The sequence below is a fragment of the Mobula birostris genome, chromosome 2 (genome assembly GCF_030028105.1).
Source record: "Mobula birostris isolate sMobBir1 chromosome 2, sMobBir1.hap1, whole genome shotgun sequence".
Lineage (NCBI taxonomy): Eukaryota > Metazoa > Chordata > Chondrichthyes > Myliobatiformes > Myliobatidae > Mobula > Mobula birostris.
The window spans coordinates 41532711-41559248 of NC_092371.1; the positions used below are offsets into that span (position 1 = coordinate 41532711).

General features: G+C 40.3%; 1 protein-coding gene across 1 annotated transcript; it reads left to right on the top strand.

Annotated features, from left to right (window-relative positions):
- Positions 1-26160, top strand: kcng1 (potassium voltage-gated channel, subfamily G, member 1). Its single transcript, XM_072276845.1, has 3 exons — positions 1-89; positions 2011-2808; positions 25450-26160. Exons 2-3 carry the CDS (start codon positions 2050-2052, stop codon positions 26158-26160), a joined length of 1470 nt encoding a protein of 489 aa, XP_072132946.1. The 5' UTR covers positions 1-89; positions 2011-2049.
- Positions 26161-26538: the final 378 nt, after the last annotated feature.

A 26538-nucleotide genomic window follows, 5' to 3' on the forward strand; every position in this document is an offset into this window, starting at 1 on the left:
TCGAGTAACAACCCCGCAGTTAAAAGTAACTTTAATCTCTGCTGGAGATCCGAAGAACTTTCTCCGCGTGATATTAGATTAGCATAAGTGTAAGTGTTCACATATTAATTCGTTACATTTTTATCCATGATATGGCTATAAGTGTTTAAGGATGAACTGAGATCAGACCTTGTTGTTTCCTGTGAATTAGTGTTACAGTGGCAGCCACGGTGGGGATAATTCAAAGAGATCGATATTACAGGGTCAAAAAGGGAGCACAACACATTTTTGAAACTTTAGATTGGTCTTAGTTCTGGGTGCTGACCAAGTGAGATATCTGAATTTTTGGTCCGTGCATTCGTTTTGCTTTTAGCTTTCTACTTCCAGTGAAATGCGTGTTTAGTGTCCAGCGTGCGACTCCCTAGCGATGTAACTCGATTAAACCGTAATCATTTCGTTCAGTTTCCAGTAAGTACAAACGCTCCACACCAGGAACTTGTCAGAACCACCGTCTTGTTGGCTGTTTTTGTTTAGTTGAGATACGGACTGTCCAGTTCGTTTCACCCTTTTTCTCGAAGATGTTAAAGCTATTTACAGAATCTGCACAACCACAGCGTATTCCTGATATGGTGGCGATGCTAATTTTGAATGTTGTTGCGTGGCAGCTTGTAGTGGCAAATGGTAATGAATAGTGTTTAATCACGAGCCAATCCTTCGTAAAAAGACAAACGTCTGCAACAGGTGAAGATAGGTATGTGTGTATATATTCGTGCTTTGTCTCGAATTATAAAGATAAGCATTGGATGAAAATGTTCTTTAAAATTTAATTTAGATGCAGCAAAAGATGTTTTGCCTGGATTGTATATGAGTTACATTTATTGATGCCATCATGAGACTACGCTGAGTTCAAAGGTCAATTTGACAAGATTATGTTGTCTTTGAAAAGTTTAAAGATGCCCAATATTGTCTTCTCGATATAACGCATGTGAAAATGTTTGTTCAACGTGTAGTTTAATCCACTAGCTGTCATTTGCATTAGACTGAAATTGTATGTTTAGCGGTAAATTCCGAGCATTCTAAGTTGGGCAGTTTGCAACTCCTTTATGATTTGTGATTCAGTATTTTTTTTTTGTGGAGTGGGCAGGCCCAGCGGAATGTTGTATCTATTCATGGTACTGCAAGTCAATTTCTGCTATATTACCTACTGATAGAGAGTAGAACCCTCTTCTGAGCATGGGGTGGTTTCACCAAAACCTTCAGCAAGAAGCAGCTGCTCTGTAAAATAAAAAAGAATACTCACCTCGAAGAAGTCTTACATAAAACAAATTCAGTTCTCTGGTTGTTTCAAAGATTTCAAACTGATTTGTTGTTGTCTGGTATTTTGTTTAAAGAAGTGTTTACAATGCAGTCCAGATATAGTTGGAGGGTGGAACTCTGCACCTTTCACCTGGCAGCAAATAGATTATTGGTAGTGAACAAAATTGAAAATATAATAACCCCTTAATGTAGTAAAGGCTGCCTTTGTCCAAGTCTTTTATTCAACATGAATAAATAAATGGCCAAGCACTGAGTCCTTCATTAATCTATTGTTCATTAATTGACCTTAATCATTGTGCCCATATTGAGTAATTAGCCCCATAAATCAATACAATAATGCAATAAAATAATTGTAAGAGTTAATCATTTCATGCTGTAGAAGATAAATCCAAGGGATGTACGGGTACAATGGATTAAATTTGTGTCATGATGTTGTGGACATGATCATTTATTGACTTTTGAAGTGGTTAAAGTTAAAATATTTTTCCATATATGGGAAATAACCTGTCTAGGTTGTGGAATCCCAGGATAATCTTCAGTGGAGTAGAATTCATCTTCTCCACAGGTGATAATGATAACACAAATAATCTGATAAGACCTGTTTGTGATATTTTTTAAGATTAAAGGGCCACCTAGAGTTAACTTTCCACAGTTTATAATGTCCTCACATAGATGAATGTTCATGGTACTTTCAACCTCTTCTCTTTCTTATAGTTTGCGCCTGGTGATAGTGATGTGAGGAGATCATCCAGGATGACTTTGCTGGCAGGTGACAGTTCGGACTATGATTACAGCGCCCTTAGCTGTGGTTCCGACACCTCTTTTAATCAAACCGTCTACAATGAAACACAAACTTTGAAAGGTGTTTTTTATAATAGAGCTCACCTCATTTCTCCTCAAGAAGACTTGTATGGCAGTGCACTCCCAGGGGATCGCAAACATCATGTTGTAATAAATGTTGGGGGAATAAAGTACTTATTACCATGGACCACACTGGATGACTTTCCTTTAACACGCCTAGGACAACTTCGATTTTGTCATACCTTTGATGAAATAATGAAAATTTGTGATGATTATGATGTGACATCCAATGAATATTTCTTTGATCGAAATCCAGGTGCCTTTAAAACCATACTGACTTTCCTAAGGGCTGGGAAGTTGAGACTTTTGAGGGAAATGTGTGCCCTTTCTTTCCAAGAAGAGTTGCTATATTGGGGCATCGAAGACGACAACCTGGAGTGGTGCTGCCGTCGCCGATACCTGCAAAAAATTGAGGAATTTGCAGAAATGAATGCTATTGAGGAAGATCTGGTAGAAGGTGAAAAGTTGGTTGATTTGGTAGAGTCATCGAAATGTAATCAATTCATGACAAAGCTCAGGGACATGGTGGAAAACCCCCAGTCAGGGCTTCCAGGAAAAATCTTTGCCTGTCTCTCTGTTATATTTGTGACGATTACTGTAGTTAATCTATCCATCAGTACCATGCCTGACCTCAGAGCAGAAGAGGATAAAGTAAGTTTGCTTTTATACGTCATAGTAAATTAAATTTGGCTTAATAGTGTACAGTTAAACCACATTTATAAACAACTGTTACCTTCAAAATGCAAGACATAATTTATCTCCAGTGCTCAGTGGTATTTTTCTAACCAATTATTTAAAAATAGTGTATAGAAACTTAGCTCAGGCAAGCTTGTGGCAATATAGTTGTTGCATATTTATATACAGTCATAGCTTATTTTCTTAAAGTTCACTAATTATATAATAGCAAGTTTCATAAAGTTGTGGACTGATGCAAATTAGAAGAAAGTCATTTGACCAATTGTTTGTGCTGGCTATTTGATTGTTAGTCAATTAACTCAGCTCCTCTACTTTTTTCCCTATGGCCTTATAACTTTCCTTTCAAGTATTATCCAATTCCCCTGAACATTGTATTACATCTGCTTCCATTATGCTTTCAGGCACTGCATTGCAGATCACAAAAGAAACTGGGCAAGGAAATGTTAACTTCACATTACCGTTAATTCTTTTTGCCAATCATCTCATATCTAGATCAACTGGTTCCAATGCTTCTGCTACTAAAAACATTTTATTATGTTATTTATATTCCCATTATGTTTCATACTTCTGACCACCAAGAAAAAATGTTGTCTGCTCAAAAGAAAATAACCCTAGCTATTGAATCAATTTTATTGTCATATGCGCAAGTGCATGCATGCACAGGTACAATGAAAAACTGACCGGCGGTACTATCATAGGTACATAGCATCATATAAGCATTCACAAAAAAAAAACATGAAACATACACAGATTTTTACAAGAAAAAGGGTACAACAAAGTCCAATTTAGTGCAAAGTGATCAGAGTGGTCATAATGCAGAAGTGTTGACTAGGGTTTTGGCAGTCGGTACAAGAACCGAATGGTTGAAGGGAAATAGATGTTCTTGAACCTGGTGGCGTGGGATTCTCTTCTCCGATGGCAGCTACAAAAAGTTGGCCATGAGTGGGATGGTGGGGATCTTCGATGATGGGTTCTGCCTTCCAGAGGCAGCATCATCTGTAGATACTACCAATGGTGGGGAGAGATGTCCGCATGGTACATTGGACAGAGTATACTAATCTCTGCAGCTGCCCACAGTACATTTCAGTACACTGGAATTATCATAATGTACTAGTAATGGTGCAACTAGTAAGGGCACTTTCAAAAGCACCTCTGTCAAAGTTTGCTGGAGCTTTCAGTGACCAGCCAGACCTCTTAATCTCCTGCAAAAGTAAAGATACTGCTATCTTACTGAGAAGTGGTTTCTCTATTTTAAAAAAACAGAAAATAAAGAGCACACAAATGTGTTCCTTCATTGTTAGTACAGTTGTTTGATCATATTAACTATAATTGAGATTTTTTTAAAAATCTTACAAATGTACCTTTAAGTCCTATTTAGAACAACAGAAATAAGTGGCAGAGTTTAAACTTAGTCATCCCCATCATGGGCAGTAGTCTCTATAGTATCCGGGACATCTTCAAGGAGCGGTAACACAAAACATCAATCATTAAGGACCCCCATCACCCAGGTCATATAATTATTTAATATATATACTTACAGTAATACGTTTTTCTATTATGTATTGCACTGTACTGTTGTTGCAAAGACAACAAACTTCACAACATACACGACAGCTACAGAAAGCTTGGGTAATGTAGCAGGATCCTCTTTTGAGTCAGTATAGGTGGAAGTCAGGAACAGGAAGGGAGCAGTTACTCTATTGGGGGTATTCTATAGGCCCCCTGGTAGCAGCAGAGATACCGAGGAGCAGATTGGGAGGCAGATTTTGGAAAGGTGCAAAAATAACAGGGTTGTTATCATGGGTGACTTTAACTTCCCTAATATTGATTGGCACCTGATTTGTTCCAATGGTTTAGATGGGGCAGAGTTTGTTAAGTGTGTCCAGGATGGATTCCTGTCACAGTATGTTGACAGGCCGACTAGGGAGAATGCCATACTAGTATTAGGTAACGAACCGGGTCAGGTCACAGATCTCTCTGTGGGTGAGCATCTAGGGGACAGTGACCACCGCTCCCTGGCCTTTAACATTATCATGGAAAAGGATAGAATCAGAGAGGACAGGAAAATTTTTAATTGGGGAAGGGCAAATTATGAGGCTATAAGGCTAGAACTTGCGGGTGTGAATTGGGATGAAGTTTTTGCAGGGAAATGTACTATGGACATGTGGTCGATGTTCAGGGATCTCTTGCAGGATGTTAGGGATAAATTTGTCCCGGTAAGGAAGATAAAGAATGGTAGGGTGAAGAAACCATAGGTGACAAGTGAGGTGGAAAATCTAGTCAGGTGGAAGAAGGCAGCATACATGAGGTTTAGGAAGCAAGGATCAGATGGGTCTATTGAGGAATATAGGGTAGCAAGAAAGGAGCTTAAGAAGGGGCTGAGCAGAGCAAGAAGGGGGCATGAGAAGGCCTTGATGAGTAGGGTATAGGAAAACCCCAAGGCATTCTTCAATTATGTGAAGAACAGAAGGATGACATGAGTGAAGATAGGACCAATTAGAGACAAAGGTGGGAAGATGTGCCTGGAGGCGGTGGAAGTGAGTGAGGTCCTCAATGAATACTTCTCTTCAGTATTCACCAATGAGAGGGAACTTAATGACAGTGAGGACAATATGAGTGAGGTTGATGTTCTGGAGCATGTTGATATTAAAGGAGAGGAGATGTTGGAGTTGTTAAAATACATTAGGATGGATAAGTCCCCGGGGCCTGATAGAATATTCCCCAGGCTGCTCCATGAGGCAAGGGAAGAGATTGCTGAGCTTCTGGTTAGGATCTTCATGTCCTCGTTGTCCACGGGAATGGTACCAGAGGATTGGAGGGAGGCGAATGTTGTCCCCTTGTTCAAAAAAGGTAGTAGGGGTAGTCCAGGTAATTATAGACCAGTGAGCCTTATGTCTGTGGTGGGAAAGCTGTTGAAAAAGATTCTTAGAGATAGGATCTATAGACATTTAGAGAATCATGGTCTGATCAGGGACAGTCAACATGGCTTTGTGAAGGGCAGATTGTGTCTAACAAGCCTGAGAGAGTTCTTTGAGGAGATGACCAGGCATATAGATGAGGGTAGTGCAGTAGATGTGATCTACATGGATGTTAGTAATGCATTTGACAAGGTTCCACACAGTAGACTTATTCAGAAAGTCAGAAGGCATGAGATTCAGGGAAGTTTGGGCAGGTGGATTCAGAATTGGCTTGCCTGCAGAAAGTAGAGGGTCGTGGTGGAGGGAGTACATTTGGATTGAAGGGTTGTGACTAGTGGTGTCCCACAAGGATTGGTTCTGGGACCTCTACTTTTCGTGATTTTTATTAATGACCTGGATGTGGGGGTAGAAGGGTGGGTTGGCAAGTTTGCAGACAACACAAAAGTTGGTGGTATTGTGGAATGTGTAGAGGATTGTCACAGATTGCAGGGAAACATTGATAGGATGCAGAAGTGGGCTGAGAAGTGGCAGATGGAGTTCAACCCGGAGAAGTGTGAGGTGGTATACTTTGGAAGGACAAACTCCAAGGCAGAGTACAAAGTAAATGGCAGGATACTTGGTAGTGTGGAAGAGCAGACGGATCTGGGGGTACATGTCCACAGATCCTTGAAAGTTGCCTCACAGGTGAATAGGGTAGTTAAGAAAGGTTATGGGGTGTTAGCTTTCATAAGTCAAGGGATAGAGTTTAAGAGCCGCGGGGTAATGATGCAGCTCTATAAAACTCTGGTTAGGCCACACTTGGAGTACTGTGTCCAGTTCTGGTCACCTCACTATAGGAAGGATGTGGAAGCATTGGAAAGGGTACAGAGGAGATTTACCAGGATGCTGCCTGGTTTAGAGAGTATGCATTATGATCAGAGATGAAGGAAGCTAAGGCTTTACTCTTTGGAGAGAAGGAGAATGAGAGGAGACATGATAGAGGTGTACAAGATATTAAGAGGAATAGAAAGAGTGGACAGCCAGCGCCTCTTCCCCAGGGTACCACTGCTCAGTACAAGAGGACATGGCTTTAGGGTAAGGGGTGAGAAGTTCAAGGGGGATATTAGAGGAAGGTTCTTCACTCAGAGAGTGGTTGGCGCATGGAATGCACTGCCTGAGTCAGTGGTGTAGGCAGATACACTAGTGAAATTTAAGAGGCTATTAGACAGGTATATGGAGGAATTTAAGGTGGGGGGTTATATGGGAGACAGGGTTTGAGGGTCGGCACAACATTGTGGGCCGAAGGGCCCGTACTGTGCTGTACTGTTCTATGTTCTATATGCCGGTGATACTAAACCTGTTTCTGATTCTGAGATTGCTTACTTCCAAAACTAGTCCCATGTGAGCCTAGCAATTAGCGTGATACTACTACAGCTCGGAATGTTCTGCATTTTGGAGTTCTATTCTGGTACAGTTCTGTAAGGAGCCTCTGTACGTCCTCCCCGGGGAATGTGTGGTTTTTCCCTGGGTCCTCTGGTTTCCTCCTACAGTCCAAACACATACCGGGCTGTTCAATTGGTTATTGTAAATTGTCCCGTCAATAGGTCAGGGTTAATCAGGGTTGTGGGATTGTTGGGCGGCGTGGCTCAACGGGCTGGAAGGGCCTATGCAATGCTGTATCGTTAAATAAAAAGATAATAGTATAGACAATCATCACAAAACACTGGGGGATGGGGTGGTGAACGTGAACCTTCCAAAAAAAACAGTTGCAACTATGTGTATTAGCACTCACTGAATTGACAATCAGACGATTGAAAACAGTGGTAACACTGATCCTTTGGAAAACTCAGACGAGCACTCACATGGAAAGGAAAACCTACAAAATTACACATCAGGGATGAGGCATAAACAATATCATATGATGATCTGGGACAGAGCATTTGTGATCACCACACATTCCATCACCAAATATTTTGTGCGTGCACACATGAATGATGTCTTAAAAACATAAACATCAGAACCTAATTTGAGTTAGCTGTACTGTAATTCCAATTTAAGTCATTTGAGATTCCAGGTTGGTTTTATTCCTATACCTGCTCAAGGCTGACTCTGAAATTACACTTACTAATTTAAATATCAGTGCCAATATCTAGATGAGTGATTGTATTTGAATGTATGGAACTAGAATGCCTGCTAGTCTTCTCTTGCATCTTCAAAAAGAGAAATTGAGATTCAGACAAGCAACTGCACCCTGTAGAAAGAATGTTACCCCATCCTGAGAGACAATCTAGAGTCAACTGATTCTGAGAAATTATATTTAATTGAGGCTATGTAGTTTGGATCAACATTTTTTTTCCATTTATAGCCTTCACCCATTTCAAAGACACTTTAAGTGAGATCTGGGAATTACTGGCAAGGCTTACATTATTGCCTCTCTTTAAGTGCCCTTGACAATAGGATGGTGGGCCACAGTCTTCAACCTCTACAGTCCTTCTAGGAAAAGTTCTCCCACAATGCTGTTGGCCGGATAATTTCAGAATTTAGACCCGGCAATTGCTAGTGTGATTATCTCAAAATCAGGATGGTGTGCCTATGGGAGGGGAAGCTACAGATTTGGGTGTTCCCTGCTCTTGGTCCTGGTTGAGTACAGGCATTGTGGTAAAAACAAAAATTGCAACTAGCACTTAGATCAGACAGCATCTATGGAGAAGGAAGCAACGGTAATATTTCAAGAAACCTATCAGGTCTTGAGAGTTCTTGGCAGGATGGATAAGAAAAAAATGTTTCCTCTTATAGAAGAATGTAGAACTGATGGAAAGAGTGCTAAAAAGATTTATACGGCTGGTGCCAGGACTAGAGAGCCTGAGATATAGGGAGGGGTTGGCCAATTTAGTTCATTATGCCTTGGCATATCAGGAAATGAGGGATAATTTTATAGGAATGGTTTAAACCATTGAAGGTATAGATATGGTGGACAATAACAGTTCCCCCCCACCCGCCCCAGGGTAAGGGAGTCCATAACTAATGGGGCGTAGTTTTAGGTTGAGAGGGGAAGGATTTAAAAGGCAACTTTTCACACACAGAGTAGTGAGGATTTGGAATGAACTGCAGATGAAAGTAGGTGTGTGGAGGGACAGTGCTTTGAAGATATAGGCCGAACACAGAAAATTAGGACTAGCTGGGTGGGCATGTGGTTGCCATGAATGGGTTGAGCTGAAGAGACTGTATCTGTGTTGCATTGCTCTAGAAGTCACTGTTTAAAGATAATCGGTTACCCATTTACAACAGATGAGGAAAATGGAAGCAGAATCTTTGAATATTTTTAGGGTAGATATTTGATAGATCTTTGATAACCAATGAGCCATGGGTTATTAGGAGTATTGAGAATATGAAGCTGAGGTTACAGTCAGATAAGATAAGTCCATCAGATATACGAGCAGAACTTGGGCCCATTTGGCCCATTGAGTCTGCTCCGCCATTTCATCATGGCTGATCCAGTTTTCCTCTCAGCCTCAATCTCCGTCCTTCTCCCTGTATCCCTTCATTCCCTGGCTCGTCAAAAATCTGTCAACCTCTGCCTTAAATATACCAAATGACCTGGCCTCCTTAGCCACCTGTGGCAACAAATTCCACAGATTCACTGCTCTTTGGCTAAATAAGTTTCTCCTCATAGCCATTCTAAAAGGATGCCCCTTTATTCTGAGGCTGTCCCCTCTGGTCTTAAACTCCCCCACCATCAGAAGCATTCTCTCCACACCCACTCTATCAAGGCCTTCTAACATTCAACAGGTTTCATTTAGGTCACCCTCATTCTTCTGAATTCCAATGAGTAGAGGCCCAGAGCCATCCAATGCTCTTCATATGATAAGCCTTTCGATCATTTTTGTGAACCCCCTTTGAATTCTCTCCAATGTCATCACATCCTTTCCTAGATAAGTGGCCCAAAACTGCTCACAATACTCCAAGTGAGGCCCCACCAGTCTTTATAAAGCCTCAACATTGTTTTTACTGAATCTTGCATGAGGGGCTCACAGCTGCTCCTAATATGTATGTTTGTATGCAAGGGAAAGAAGACCTGAATCATCAGTGCTACTTTGTTAGTATTAAAAATGCTCGCTTTGATCTAAACACAACAAAATCTAGGCTAGTGTACACAGTTTTTCCCCATAAAATGGGGGAGAATCTTCAATGGAGGATTATGAGAATACATTAACACCAAAGAGCCTGTTTCATCATGCTTTTAGATCATGGATGTCCTGTGCCTATGATCCTTTAACTAGCATTAGTTTCATCTCCCTTGATACCTTCCATGCCTATTTAGGAAAAAGAGATTAAAATTTTAATCACCCCTTCTGTAATGAAAATCTTCTTCCTGATTTTCACATCTAATGCCCAAAGTTTAATTTTAAAATTGTTCACCCTTGTTTTGGGTTTCCTCAACAAAAGAAGAAACTCCTTATTACTTAAGCCACAGAATCTGTTTGGCATTTTAAAGACTAATTTCCCCAAACCTTCAAAATTCAAAGGAAAACAAAATGTATTCTGTTGCCTTTCCTCAATTTAACCCTATGAATCATTCTGGTAATTTTGTATTTATCTGATTGAAGGCACAAAGCACAAAACTGAAAAATGCATTGCAAATGGATTTGAGGCAAAGTGGTAAATAGAAGTATATGTATTTCCTTCATTTTTGTATTTTCATCCCCATTTATTAAAAACCAGCAGTTTATTAGACTAAATTTAGCTGTAAGCTTGCTGTTTTTGATTTTTGTGTGTAGACTACCAATTTGCTTAATCACTAAGAACCTACTTTCATATACCTTTCTTAGAATTAAAGCAGATAGATTCATAATTTCCCACAATAAGTCCTAAGTTCTGTAGTTATATCTATCAGTTAGTATAGTTATGTCACTTTGGAAACTCCACAGTCACTTATACAATTTACTGTACCTCCTTACAGTGACATCTATGAATTTATGCATAGAATTCATTATTACTTCATACTCATCATAGATTATAGATTCTGATAAAGTGGAATGGAGGAAGCTTTTATGGAAATATTCATATAGAGCATGGAATATTTTAAATTTTATCAACTACTTCTCCCAATATATTACAAACCCATGTCAGAAAGCACTTTGATTTCCGTGCACTTTCATTATTGCTCATAAGGTTTGCCAACAGATAATATCCAATACTCTCTGGAAGGCTATAAAGTCAAAGTTCAGAAAACAACACAGCTTGGCTTGTCATGGGTAGTCAGACATTTATGTTAATTCTTTCATTGGCTCATACTTTTTCAAGTGTTTGTAAATCTTTATTGCATACTTGGTTTCAGTATATTCTCCACAACTGATGAAAAACTGGGTTTATTGTTTCCCTTTCCCTTCTGAAGTAATGGAATGATATTTTTATCCCAAAGGAACGATTCCTGAATTCAAAGGGTTCTGAACAATGAGTCTGAACACAGCTGCAGTTCCCTAGCTATTTATTTGACTACCTGGGGCTAAAAACCATCAGATCATAGAGTATAATTGATCTTAAGTTCCTTTATTTTATCCATCACTTTTTTTAAATCCTGCTGTTTCAGTGGAAATAGGTTGGTAGAGGAACATGAATTTATCCTTTGGTTTATGCTTGAAATTAGGCAGTAAGTTCAAAGCAATTTTTTTTGCCGTCAGGGAAGTTCCAAGAACAGGTTAGATGACACCCCATAAAGGTACTGTGATCCAATTTTGCTTCAAATCATCAATTTTAATGGTAACTTTGGGAGAGGCAAATAGATCAATGGTGGGATTTATAGGTAGAAGCAAAAAATTATTGAGGTGTACTGCTTTTGGAAAAAAATACCTTTCGTTAAATCTTGTCTGTTATGTATATAAATAATCTTGGAACTGAATACTGTCCAGCCCTCAGAGTATTTTTAAACCAATATTTACATTTTGTTGGCTGCAGTTATTTATACATTTTTACCCCCATCAAACTACTTCAGATACTTTTATGGCATCCCAGCTCCATTCCAGTTATAATTCTTTTCTCACCACTGCAGCTTTATTTGAACTTAACTATAATTGCCTCTCTGCAGTATAAATTAAGGTAATTATTCATTTTGAAAAGATAAGACAAAATGGTGTTGACTGAGCTCTGCCATGAGATGGATTTAAACAGGATCTGAATTCCCAATATCTCACTCATGCTGCTAGACGAGGTGAAAGTACAGAAGCTAGAAGGTCATAAATAGATTCAAAGACTATTGATGAGAGAATTAGTTTTAGTTAAAATAACAGTGTAGGCTGGAGAAAGTTGTAAGGATGAGCTGGATCAAATTTGAATTTTCTTAATTCATTCACACATTCGATCCTTTGCCAGAAATGTCTCCAATTTATGCCAGGGCAGCTACAAAATAAATAGGTGAAAAAAATAGAAGTAGGTTTTATTCTTATTGGGTCCTTGAAGTATTGAATGAAGCTTCTCGTTCTCAGTCTGTGGCAGAGCTGCACTTGAGAACAGAAAAATTATTGATGAATAATTGTTGAACATCTCGACTGCTTGTTGTTTACTGCCAGCTTTTGGCCTAAGGCAAACATAATAAACAGCAGATACCTGAGTCTAATGCACTCTTTCCAGTTGGGACCTCTTTATGTTGCTTAAGGAGACTTTCCTCAACATGTTTGACAAACTCTATCCCCCCAGCGTTTTTACAGTATGGGAGTTCCAATTAATATGAGGAAAGTTAAAATCACCTACTATCGCATCCTTATTTTCCTTGCAATCTTTCATGAGAGTCAGTCTCACTCATCATGGAAACGGGGCACTCGATCCACAAAGCCTGCACTGACCATCAAGCTCTCATTTGCAATAATCATACAGTAATCCAATTTTACTTTCCTCACATCCCCTCAGATTCTACCAGTCACCCACCCACAAGGGATAATTTTCTAGTGGCCAATTGAACTGCTAACCCAAGTGCCTTTAGGTTATGGAAGAAAAACAGAGCACCTGGAATAATCCCAGAGAATCTCTGCAAACTCCTCACAAACAGCACTAGTTGTCAGAGCTAACCTGGATCACTGGAATTGTGAGGCGGCAGTTCTGCAGGCTGTACTACATTTCTACATAAAGAAACCTGAAGCAAATTTTGCCACTGGTGTATAAAAGTTAGAGTACCGTAGAAAATTGTATTCTCCCACTTTAATTCCAAATTTCTTCATGTGATCGACTGAAAATACCATTTTAAAGCACCATTGAAATATCAATACAGACATAGTACAGTCACCCAGGCTGAACATTGTCTTTGAAAGCCTAACTCTTGTACAGCCTTTCTATTCAAGCCTGGGAACCGAAGTCACTGAGCATACCAAGACAAGATAAGGATGCAAACAAAGGATTCTAGAATGACTCTTGGACAATTATTTTACTACTTCTCAAGTATTATTGGCCTTTAACATGTAGATTTAATTGCTAATGAACACAGATTATGTATTATGATTAGACTCAAATATGCAAATGATGGGATTCAGAAGTGCACAATGTTTCTCTTGGATCCCTGTTTGTATTCAACTAGTCAATTTCTGTATAAATCAGAATCATGTTTAATATCACCAGCAAATGTCGTGAAATTTGCTAATGTACAGCAGCAGTACAATGTAATACATGATACATATAGAAAAAAAACTGTGAATTACAATGGTAACAATGAGAAGAGGGCATGTCCTGGGTGGTGGGGGTCCTTAATAATGGACACTGCCTTTTTGAGGCACCGCTCCATGAAGATGTCTTGGACACGATGGAGGCCAGTGCCCATGATGGAGCTGACTAATTTTACAACTCTCTGAAGCTTACTTCGATCCTGTGCAGTAGTCCTCCCCCATACCAGACAATGATGCAGCCAGTCAGAAAGTAGCATTTCTTTGTTCAAATTTCAGAGCAGTGTGGGTGCCATGCTGCTCTCCTTGTGCACTAGTAAATAAAATGTGATTGAGGAACGAGTGCAAGTTGTCAGAGTCAAGTTAATCAGCATCTACAGTAGCCCTGGAGGGGTAGTCAGTTAGATTGCATGTAGACTTGCATTTCAGTCTACAGTCTGCTTGCAGAATGAATTGGGCCTAATTCTGGGATTATCAAAACTGAAGTTCACTCCCAAGGTAGCCTCTCTCCAGTGAACAGAATTTGCAACTTCAGAATCTACATAAAACAGACATAATGCAATAACGTAACAGTTATTATCAGAGCTTCTGTGACTCCTCCACACCTCCCTGTGTTCATTCCAAAGTTTTATTTTAATTTCTCTAGAAACATTTAATTTTCCCCTGATGCTGCCTGGCATGCAGAGTATTTCCAGCAATTTCTGTTTTGATATTATATTTTACGATGTTAACAGGTGCTTCAATAATTGTTTTAATAATCCTGTCTATAACTGAGGTTAAACAGAACAACCTAATGACAGTTGATAGTTAACACAGACCAAAACCTTGTATTACACAAAAGATTAATGAAAGGCTGAAAGCTAGCTTTATGGAGCCACTTTATCATTTCAAAGGCTGTGATCCATGGATAATAAGTTAATTTAGCAACCCTTTTAAAGAGAGTTATTTTACAAAAATAAATGGATGTTATCACTATGATATGATGAAAATATATTTTAATTTAATTAAGATAAGAGCATAAATAGATTCCAATAATATCTGAAGTTTCTTTTCCCTTTGTTTCCTCAAGTTATGATTTCTGCATTATCTTTAATGGTTAAACATGAATTGAGGAGCTTCAATTCTGAGATAGAGGTAATGATATAAAACAATGATAGCAAGGTTTTATTCCTGTGTATGGTACATATTTGTGAGGTGAATCATGCCATTGCCAAATTGGGAATGTGCAGAGGACAGTCATGTGATGCTGAATTGGCACTGGTGCTGCCATTTTGAAATGTAGTGTTTCATCCAAAGCTATCTCTCTTAAATTTAATAGATAAAAATTGAACCCAATTTAAAAGGATCTTCCACCACTTTCTATGAATTTCTTTGACTCTATAGTCGTGGATGCCGAGTTGACTTCAATATTTAAGAGAAATTTAGATAGGCGCATGTGTAGGAGGGATATGCAGGGCTATGGTCCAGGTTGAGGTTGCTGGGACTAGGCAGATTAATAGTTTGGCAAGGACTAGAGGTGCTGTATATGTGGGTGTGTATATATATCAGAGAGAGAGAGAACTATGAGTAGCATTAAAGGGGAATTATACCGTAGCTACCTACTCTTCAAAGACTAGTTCTCTTCCCTATTTATCCTCCATGGCAAGATTAGCTGCCAATACCCACTGTTTGAGTGGTGGGTCTCCTCTTCCTACCAAGGAGGAGATATTCCAGCTAATAAATTAGTTTAAACATATTTCATTTATTTTCAATGATACACGTTTAAATCCAAACAAAATTCTTAAACATAATTAAAGCTCAGAGTTTTTCTATCTTATAAAAATACTTCCAAATTACAAACTATTTCTAAAACAAAAGGATTTCCCAAACATGGATACAATTTCCATGAGCTACAAAGACATATCAACAGGTTTCAGACAAATGAATTGTCCGTTACAGAAATCGAAGGCAGAGGAATGCATTCTGCTCATCCTGTCTTTCTGTCATTCTTCTTGCTGTTCTGTGACTATTCCTAACAAGGCTAATTACTCTCTTTCATTTATACTGATTTTTTGCCACTTAGGTGACTTCACACAGGTGATAATTTTTTCAGACACCATTTTACACAAATGGTCTAAAAGCTTCTGGAGACAACAATTCCCAGATTAATGCTGACTCTCTGAGCACAAAAATAAAACTTCCAACTATTAACAGATCAGCTATTTAATGTGCTAAGTGATGGTATCAATTTGGTCAGCAAACTTTCTTGAACTAAATAACTTTGCCAACATTATCTGGTTTGAAACAAACTAATTAACATAACCCTATTATTTTACACTGCATCTCTTGAAAGGGCAGCCCAGGTGCTGTGGGCCAACATCCATTGGTCTATGATAGTGCTGTTTGTTTGCAAAGCTGTCCTTTTAACTTCAGACTGATTATTGCTTGCCATTTACATTAAAAATTGAAGATTGGCTCCGGTTTACAAAAAGAAGCTGAACAAAGAATATTGATTGGCAGTTTAACTTACTCAAAACAACCCTTTGATCTCCACAAGTGTTAGCTGCTTTGTTAGAAAGCTGTGCTTTGCAAAAGAAGGCGGCGCCCTGGCCCTGGATAGTGAATATCTATCATACGCCACAATTGTACAAATTACTTGTGTTTCCACTTTAACTCCATCTGCAACAAGCGGGATCGCCCAGTGACCAACCATTTTAAGTCCAATTCTATTACCATTCTGACATGTCAGTCGATAGCCTCCTCTACTGCCAAGGTGAAGCCTCTCTCAGTTTGGAGGAGCAATGCATCATATTCTGTCTGGGTAGCCTCCAACCTGACAGCATGACATCAATTTCTCTCATTTCTGGTGATTTCTGCCCTCTTCCTCTTCTTTCTTCTTCCAATCCCTTTTCTGGCTTCCTCTCACCTCTTTTCTTTTCCTCAGCTGCCTATCACCTCCCTCTGGTGCCCTTCCTCCTTCCATTTCGCTCATGGTCCACTGTCCAATCAGATTCCTCCTTTTTCAACCCTTTTCCTATTCCACGTATCATCTCCCAGCTTCTCACTTCACACACCCTCCCCCACCCACCCATCTTCCTCCTCACCTATCTACTTCTAACTTGTACTCCTTCTCTTCTCGCCCCACCCCAAAACTTTTTTATTCTGGCTTTGTCCTCCTTTCTTTCCAGTCCTGATGAAGGGCCTTGAACCATATTGTCAACTCTTTATTTCTGATGAATTCCTGCAGTATTCTGTGTGTGTTACTCTGCATTTCCAGCATCTATAAAGTATTTCCTGTTTGTATTTCCTCCAATTATTTCAAGTTTCAAAATTAGTTTCTTGGCATTCATGGTATAATCATTTTGTAACAATTGGTCGCACTAATTGTCTGAGCTGTTGCGGACACTAGAGGATATATACTGGCCAACATCATTTACTTGCTGATGTCTCTCAGGAAACACCATGCAGAAGGGCTCAGCATGGGTAAGATGAAAACCTAATCACGTTATATTGGTAGCACAGACCACTGGCCTGCTACAAAGTTCCTGCATTCAGCATTCGCTGGTGGTCTAGTAAATAGTGTTTTAACAGTCCTAATGATATATGTTATACGACTGCCAAATGAAGAATAGTATCTCATGTAGTGAGCAGGTAAGTGAAAAGAAAAAGGAAGCTTAGCTTAAGCAAGTGGGATGGAGAAACCAAACTTAAGTGTCCTTTCCTGCTCAGATTCCTCCCCCCCATAGAAAATTTGTTTGAGAAATGGCAACCTTGATTTCTGATTCACAGACTGTCCAGTACCATAGTCTGCCTCTATCACAAAGCCTTCTACTTGAACACAATTCAATTTAATTTAAAAATAGGAACCATCAAAAATAATTATTCCAGCGAACATTTGAGTTCTGCCAGATGGAGTCAGAGTGTGAGGGGAATTGGTGGAGGGGTGTAGTGAGAGGAGTTGGGGGTGAGTGGTGTCAGGACAATAAGGGGTATGGGTGTCAGGAGGAATTTTTGTCTGGGGGGAGGCAAGTCAGGGAGGAAGTGCAAATGTTAACTCTTCGCTCTTCTGCATTTCCAAGGTGCTTATGGAACATAGAACATAGAAATCTATAGCACATTACAAGCCCTTCAGCCCACAAGGGTTGTGCCAACCATGTAACCTCCTCTAGAAACTGCTTAGAATTTCCCTATTTTTCTAAGCTCCATGTACCTATCTAAGAGTCTCTTAAAAGACCCTATTGTATCCGCCTCTATCACCTTCGCTAGCAGTGCATTCCACGCACCCACCACTCTCTGTGTGGAAAAGCTTACCTCTGACATCCCCCTTGTACCTATTTCCAAGCAACGTAAAACTATAACCCCTCATGTTAGCCATTTCAGCCCTGGGAAAAAGCCTCTGGCTATCCACACGATCAATGCCTCTCATCATCTTATACATCTCCATCAGGTCACCTCTCATCCACCATCCCTCCAAGGAGAAAAGGCCAAGTTCAATCAACCTATTCGCTTAAGACATGCTCTCCATTCCAGGCAACATCCTTGTAAATCTCCTCTGCACTCTCTATAGTATCCACATCCTTCCTGTAGTGAGGTGACCAGAACTGAACACAGTACTCCAAGTGCAGTCTGACCAAGGTCTTCTATATCTGTAATTTACCTCATGGCTTGAACTCAATCCCACGGCTGATGAATGCCAACACACCTTACGCCTTCTTAACAACACTGACAACGTCCCTCTCCAACACTATGGTAGAGGAGATAGAGTTTTGATCACTACCTCCAAAATGCTCTCCTGAGAGATCTGACATCTGACCAGGTTCATTTCCCAACACCAGATCAAGTACAGCCTCTCCTCTAGTTGGCTTATCTACATATTGTGTCAGGAAACCTTCCTGAACACACCTAACAAACTCCACCCCACCTAAACCCCTTGCTCTGGGGAGATGCCAGTCAACATCAGGAAGGTTAAGATTTCCCATCACAACAACCTTATTATTGTTGCACCATTCCAGAATCTGCCTCTCTTTCTGCTCGTCAACATCCCTGTTGCTATTGGGAGGATCTATTAAAAAAAACGCCTAGTAGAGTTATTGCCCCCTTCCTGTTTCTGACTTCAACCCACACTGACTCAGTCGATAATCTCTCCATGACTTCTCCTTTTCTGCAGCCGTGACATTATCCCTGATTAGCAATGTCACTCCCCCACCTCTTTTGCCTCCTCCCTGTCCTTTTTGAAACATCTAAAGCCTGGCACAATCAGCAACCATTCTTGCCCCTGAGACATCCAAGTCTCTGTAATGGCCACAGTGTCATAGTTCCACATTCTGTTCATCCACCTTGTTTATGATACCCCTTGCATTAAAATAGACCATCTTGCTGAGTGCATCTTTGCTATATCATCTGTCTATCCTTCCTCACAAACTCCCTACAAACTGTCTCCACTCATGCACCAACCACCCCATCCTCTACCTCTTCACTTCAGTTCCCACCCCCCTGAAAACCTAGCTTAAACCCTCCCTAATAGCATTAACAAACCTTCCCATCAGGGTATTGGTCCCCCTCGGATTCAAGTGCAATTAGTCCTTTGTATACAGGTCACATGTGCCCCAGGAGAGGTTCCAATAATCCAGAAATTCGAATCCCTGCCCCCTTTTCCAATCCTTCAGCCACACATTTATCCGCCACCTCATCCTATTCCTATACGCACTGTCACATGGCATAGGCAGCAATCCCAAGATTACTACCTTTGAGGTCCTGTTTCTCAGATTCCTTTCTAAATCCCTGTATTTTGTTTTTAGGACCTATTCCATTTTTCTACCTGTCATTGGTACCAATATGTACCACGACCTCTGGTTGCTCACCCTCCCATTTCAGGATATTGTCAACGCATTCAGAAACATTGCTGCTGCCATCCTCTTCTGTTCCCTACCCTTCTGAACCATAGGGCCAGACCCAGTGCTAGAGGCACAGCCACTGTTGCTTCCCCCACGTAGGTCATTCCCCCCCCCCAACAGTACTCAAAATGGAGTACTTATTGTTAAAGGGGCAGCCTCAAGGGTGACACTCTCCCTTCCCTCTCCTGACAGTCACCCACTTATCTGTTTCCTGTGACTACTTGCCTGTAGCTCCTATCGATCACCTCCTCCTTTCCCTAACAAGCCAAAGGTGATCGAGCTGCAGCTCCAGTTCCCTAATCCAGTCTCTAAAGAGTTGTAGCTCAATGCACCTGGTGCAGATGTAGCCAAGTCTCCCGGATATCCCACATCTGACACCCAGAGCAGAAAACTGGCCTTGCAATCATACCCACTATTCCTAAGTTAGGGTGAAAAAGAGATATGAAAGTACCTTGCCTCCTTACCTCGTCCAGGCCCATCCTTACCAAAGCTCTACTACTCTGACTCACACAACTCCGACAACTGCTCCACTAGGCAATGTTTCCCTTTTATACTGGTATCTTCTCAGTGGCCTTGCACAATGACGAGCTACGGCTTCAGCACACTTCTCACAATAGAATCTTCCCTGCTGTCCTGTGGTTGCTAGAAAGGAGCTCACCATCTATGGAGGGACCAGTAGATGGACCTGCCAAATGACCTTGTACCACTACAACTATAGTAGCACCATCAAAAAATATTGGTGATCTGATTCAGAAGAAACATGCAAATTGCTGTGATAGACTACAAGCCCCCTTTGCACGTTATAATCTTAAGTGATGTAAGGTTGACATTAGGTGCCCACAGTTGACATTTGGCATTGACCTGGGTTTCGACAGGAGCATTCAGTTTTGGTGGTACAAACCTTTGAATTGGGATTAAGCAGATTCTGTGTTTGGTAACACCAGAGGGATAGGCCGCCATCATGATCAAATTCACTGATGTGTGAATAGAGTTGGCTCTGTATGCATGGATGGGTTCCCATCTTTGCACAAAACCCTGTGCCAAGTTGATGTTATGCTCTTCTGTGCTTATTGACACTGAACTCTGCCTTTCTGGTTGGTTTCGCAATGTACCAGTACACATCATTCCACCTGCCAAATTCTTTCAAAGGGTCCTCCGTTGTAGCCCTTACCTAAATCCTCGGAACATAATGCATGTGGCTACTCTCCAGTAATCTTTTAGCTGTGCTACCTTTGACTTCTTTTCCCTTCTGCACATCTCATGATGTACAGTCATACCCAAGTGCTGTCTTCTACATTGTGCATGATGTCAGAATCTGAGTGAAGAGCAGCAAATGTGAAATTGAGCATACCCTCATCCCTCACTGCTCCTGTATCAATTCATCATGTTTTATTACTTAAATATCTAAAAGGAGAAAGACCTAAAGGCAAGAATATGTATGGGAAGGGCTGGGATGTAGATGCTTACATTTTTGCCAGTTTGTGAAGCAAAAGAGATGCTGGGGTGAGGAGGAGATAAGACTGTAAGACGTACTGGGATGTGAGGAGGAGGATTTAGTGTAGTATATTCTCTTGCTCAGTAATTACCAGCCATGTTGTCTCTGGCACCCAATCACTTAGAGAGGGAGGTATGTTATCGAATGTCACACATTCTGGGCACACATTTGAAAAACTAGCAGTGGGTGCAAGCTGTGAGATACAGTATGGCTGAGAGTAAAGCAGAAGTCTGAAATGCTGGAAACCTGAAATTAAGCGAGAATCCTTTGGAAATGCTCAGTCTGTCAAGTCGGAATGGTTAATTTTACAATCAGTGACCTTTCATCAGTACTGGGAAAGGTTAGAGAAAAGAAGTCAATTTGCTTTAACTTGACAAGGAGGAGAAAACAGAAGGAAAGGTATGTAATAGTATAAACTATAGGAGAGATTGAATGATGGAAGAGATAAGAGATGATAGGGAGCGACAGTGGCCAAGTAAAGGAATAAAAGCAAATGGATACAGATGAGACACTTGCAGCTCAGTAGTGAATTGATCAGCACCCAAAACTAATGGTGCAGTCGGCAGCATATAGAATTTGAAGATGCATTCAGTGACAATTCAAGGTCATGGAACTTCATATGGCATTACCTCTTGGTCCCCGAAGTTGGACTCGTACCATTGATCTCCGAATCTATTGGATTTGCCTCAGAAGTCACTCCATGCCAGCGCCTTCTGAGCCCAGCATTCTGCACTTGTAGCCTCTATTCGTCCTAACCAGGGACCCGAGTGTTTAGAAAACTTGGGGCACACTCTTTTCAACAATATGTCAATTTTCATTGCTTTGAGGTAGCCACTTATTGTGTCCCTGCTGATGCACCTAACCCATCACCAATGTGATATGCCATGAATGCATATCAAAACTATTCCAATCAGAGGGCAGCGCAAAGTTTTGTACAACAGGTTCAGACTCTGCACATTTTAAAGGGTGTCAGCTTCAGTCATTTATGAGTTTCCACTGCTCCTTCATCCACACTAACAGTTTCTACTGAGGCATCTGTTGCCTTGGAAATCATCCCCTAAAGCTCCAGACCTGCTACATATTGGTATTAGTGCATTCATTGGAATGGATTGCAGAAGCAGTACTGACAACACTATGACCAGGGTCACATTTCTAGGCATCCGACTTCTCTCAGTACCATCCTTAATTTACTTGTTTTTCTTAAACATCTGTCACTTGACATATTTAGGGTCTAGTCATTCTACAAAATATCATTTTAGTGCAATTTATAATTCCAGATCACTCATTTCCAGCTCACTTATATTTTGCTCTCCATGTGGATTGTCTTGTCTTTTTCTCATAGCTTGTATTGGAATATGCAATGCCATGTCCCAGCTATACATTGAAATTAGCGATGCATACATTTGCTGAATTGTCTTGTATGACATCATCTGATTTATGATAATAATTACATCACATGTCCTGTCAGGATCCAGAGAAGTTGTTGAGAGAATTAGTTAATTTTGCAATTAATTAACCATGTCAATCAAAATCATAAGATAACTTTTTTCAAATCACAACCAAAATACTTAGTATTTGGAAACAAGTAGTAAATGAAATTAAATAAATCAGAGACTACAAAGTTATTTCAGACACTCGGAAATTTGATATTTCAGAGCTGAAACCAGTTCCAGACATTGATATGATAAAGTAAGGCTGGAATATGCTGCAATGAGAAGAGAGGTATCATCCCTCATTGCTTCAACCCAGGCATGAATTGGCTGTGCATGAGGACCAAAGAAAATTACTCTCTGGGCTTCACCAGATCAAATCAGCCAAAATGCATGGCACCTGGGAGTCGTCCAGAAATGGGGGAGGTGATTAAGGAGGGTGACTCATCCTGGTACTGCTACCCAGCCCCCTAACCTTATCTGCCAGGTAAACTGTCTTAGTTTGAATTGACAAGTGCAACACCAGAATTTTTAAGCAACACACACAAAAAATGCTGGTGAACGCAGCAGGCCAGGCAGCATCTATAGGAAGAGATACAGTCAACATTTCAGACCGAGACCCTTCGTCAGGACTAACTGAAAGAAAAGATAGTAAGAGATTTGAAAGTGGGAGGGGGAGGGGAGATCTGAAATGATAGGAGAAGACAGGAGGGAGAGGGATAGAGCTAAGAGCTGGAAAGTTGATTGGCAAAAGGGATACGAGGCTGGAGAAGGGAGAGAATCATGGGACGGAAGGCCTGGGGAGCCCAGAGGATGGGCAAGGAGTTGTAGTGAGAGGGACAGAGGGAGAAAAAAGAGTGAGGAAAAAAAGGGGGGAAAATCATAATAATAATAAATAAGGGATAAGGATAAATAAATAATGGCGCTCTGTCTGCCAGAGAAAGCAGGATCTCCCAGTGGCCACACATTTTAATTCCACATCCCATTCCCATTCTGATATGTCTATCCACGGCCTCCTCTACTTTCAGGATGAAACCACACTTAGGTTGGAGGAACAACACCTTATATTCCGTCTGGGTAGCCTCCAACCTGATGGCATGAACATTGACTTCACTAACTTCTGTTAATGCCCCACTCCCCTTCGTACCCCATCCCTTATTTATTTACTTTTTATTATTATGATGATTTTTTTTCTCTCTTTTTTCTCCCTCTGTCCCACTCACTATAACTCCTTGCCCATCCTCTGGGCTCTCCCCCCTTTCTTTCTTCCTAGGCCTCCTGTCCCATGATCCTCTCTCTTCTCCAGCCTGGTATCCCTTTTGCCAATCAACTTTCCAGCTCTTAGCTCCATCCCCCTCCCCCTTCTGTCTCCTCCTATTATTTCGGATCTCCCCCTCCCCCTCCCACTTTCAAATCTCTTACTATCTCTTCTTTCAGTTAGTCCTGACGAAGAGTCTCAGCCCTAAATGTCAACTGTACCTTTTCCTGTAGATGCTGCCTGGTCTGCTGCGTTCACCAGCATTTTTTCCAGCTTGAGTTTCCAGCATCCGCAGATCTCCTCGTGTTTACCAGAATTTTTATTTCCTTGCTGTAGGACTCTACAGAAAGGAAACAGGTCCTTTGGTCCCACTGCTGAATGCCAATGAAGATCCCCATCAGGCCAATCCCACTTGCTCACTTTTGGCACATATCCCTCAAAACCTTTCCAATCTATGTACTTCTCCAAGTAACTTTTAAATGTTTGGGTGCATCTGTCTCAAGCACTTCCTCTGGGAGCTCACTCCACGTACTGACCACCGTCTGGGTGAAAATATTGCCCCTTAGATTTCTTTTAAATGCCTTTCCTCTCACCTGAAACCTATAATCTGTAGTTCATGATTCTCCAGTCCTGTGTATGTTCACCTTGTACAGTATATGCCCCTCATAACTTTATACATCTTTTTAAAATCACCCCTGATTCTCCCACAATCCAGTGAGAAAAGACCCAACCTGCTCAGCCTCTGTCCCTCAAATCCCAGCAATATCCTTTTAGATCTTCTCTGCACTCTTTCCAGTTTTTTTTCTTCTTTGATGCTTTTATATTCCTAGAGGTGACTCACTTGGCAGTTTGTTGTAATTTAAAATACAGCTCCCTGTATTCTTATGTGATCCTGAGGCCTTTCTATCATTGGCACCTACCTGCGTGTTTTGTTTTGCATTAGAGTCTGCAGTTGTCTACCGGGACACAGCTGTATTTGCATATTACTGTTAAATTTTGAAATTTGCTTTCACTGAAATTGTGGCAAGTTTGAGAAGTGAGATGTAAAGCTCACTCAGAATATTAAATCTGAGACCAACTTCAACTACCTATTGTCAAAAATCACAGGAGACTGTATAGTACAATAAAATCACTTATGACCTCTCATGGTAATATATTTCCAGTTACAATTTAATAATGTTTCTGTGCCTTTAATAATAGTTGATTTAGATTTCATTCAATATATTACCATATCTCAAATTAACGGTGTAACATCTACAACCTACAACACATTTTCTTCGTAGCTGACACACAATGCTTTCGTTTTCACTGCTATCTTCAACTGCCTCGGCCTCTCTGCAGAAAAAGGAAACTTCTTGATATTATCATGAAGATTGTGAAGGTGACTGTTTATCCCTTAATTTTTCAGGACTGACTATCAATTGCTTGCTGTGCATCTACATTCACAGACAGATTAATAGGTTAAAAAAACAATGTTTCCAGTTCTCTGAATTTATTCTGGTTGAAATTTTGAATGATAATCTTAAAGAATTTTCAAAGATATCGGACTTATCTTTGTAAATCTGGCTGGAATTTCATCATAATTTCAGCGACAGGTTTCTGTCTCATCAATTTGTTTGGTTTTCTCCACTAAATAGAATATATGGCACCTCTGTATGATTTGTAATTACAGTTGCAGAAATGTTTTACAACAGAGATCATAAGTTGATGCATTCTGATACTAAAATTATGCAATTTGTACTGCCTATCAGTTTAAACAAATGAGTTACTATAATAAAATCCTATTAGTCCAAACTGTGAAAAAATAAAGGATCAATCCTATTGTTTGGAGCATATTGACATACCTCACTAGGAATAAATCTGATAGTGAAATTTGTAAACTATTTAGAGCACCATACATTAAGCTAGACTGAGTCTGTTAAAAGAGATACTGTGTATTGAAATATAGAAATAGTGGAAATTTACTCACAGATTTATTTAATATTTTTTATCTCCAGGGTATATGCTCCCAGAAGTGTTACAACATTTTCATCGTGGAAACTGTATGTGTAGGTTGGTTTTCTGTAGAGTTTGTGTTACGTTTCATTCAGGCCCGCAGCAAATTTGTTTTCCTAAGGACTCCTCTGAATATCATTGACATCGTAGCTATCTTACCCTATTACATTACGCTCCTGGTGGACACCACTTCGATGGAGAATGGAAAACCTGGAGGAGGAAGCAGTTACCTTGACAAGGTGGGGCTGGTTCTGCGAGTCCTCCGTGCCTTAAGAATTTTGTATGTCATGCGCCTTGCCAGGCACTCCTTGGGACTACAGACACTGGGACTAACAGCTCGCAGATGCACTCGTGAATTTGGTCTACTCCTTTTGTTCTTGTGTGTGGCCATTGCGCTTTTCGCTCCATTGCTATACCTTATTGAAAATGAAATGGCTAGCTCTCAGGAGTTCACAAGTATACCAGCATGTTACTGGTGGGCAGTAATCACCATGACAACTGTGGGCTATGGAGACATGGTGCCACGAAGTATCCCAGGTCAAGTGGTGGCTCTAAGCAGCATTTTAAGTGGCATTCTCCTCATGGCCTTCCCTGTAACCTCCATATTTCACACTTTCTCTCGCTCATATGTGGAGTTAAAGCAAGAACAGCAAAGAGATCAAAGGAGATTACACATCATGGTTAAATCTAAATCACAGATAAATAACATATGATGATAAACTGAAAGTATATTTCTTAGTCACTCTTCAGATCCCAGATAAGTTATTGTTTTGAGTTGAGCAGCAGATATTAGAGACAATCTTCATTTCTAAAACATTGCATAATTGTGTTTTGCATAGAAAAAGATATTTCAAAAGCAGTTTGATAGAGAAGTAGTTTTCAGATTGTGATTATTTTTTGAAAATCTAGATACTACACATATTTAAATGTGCATTATAACTATACATTATTATACCCAATAGAGGCTGGTTGGAGTTATCAGCAACATAATGTGATATGTGGTCAACAGAAATCTTGAATTTCAGTAAAATTTTGAGTGAAAGTGATAGTTATTTTTACAGCACTAGATATTACACTGAGCCAGCTCAAGA

Coding starts and splice junctions, on each gene's coding strand:
- kcng1 (XM_072276845.1), top strand. CDS start 2,050: ATGACTTTGCTGGCAGGTGACAGTTCGGACTATGATTACAGCGCCCTT. Junction 2,809..25,449: donor TCAGAGCAGAAGAGGATAAA/GTAAGTTTGCTT, acceptor TTTTATCTCCAG/GGTATATGCTCCCAGAAGTG.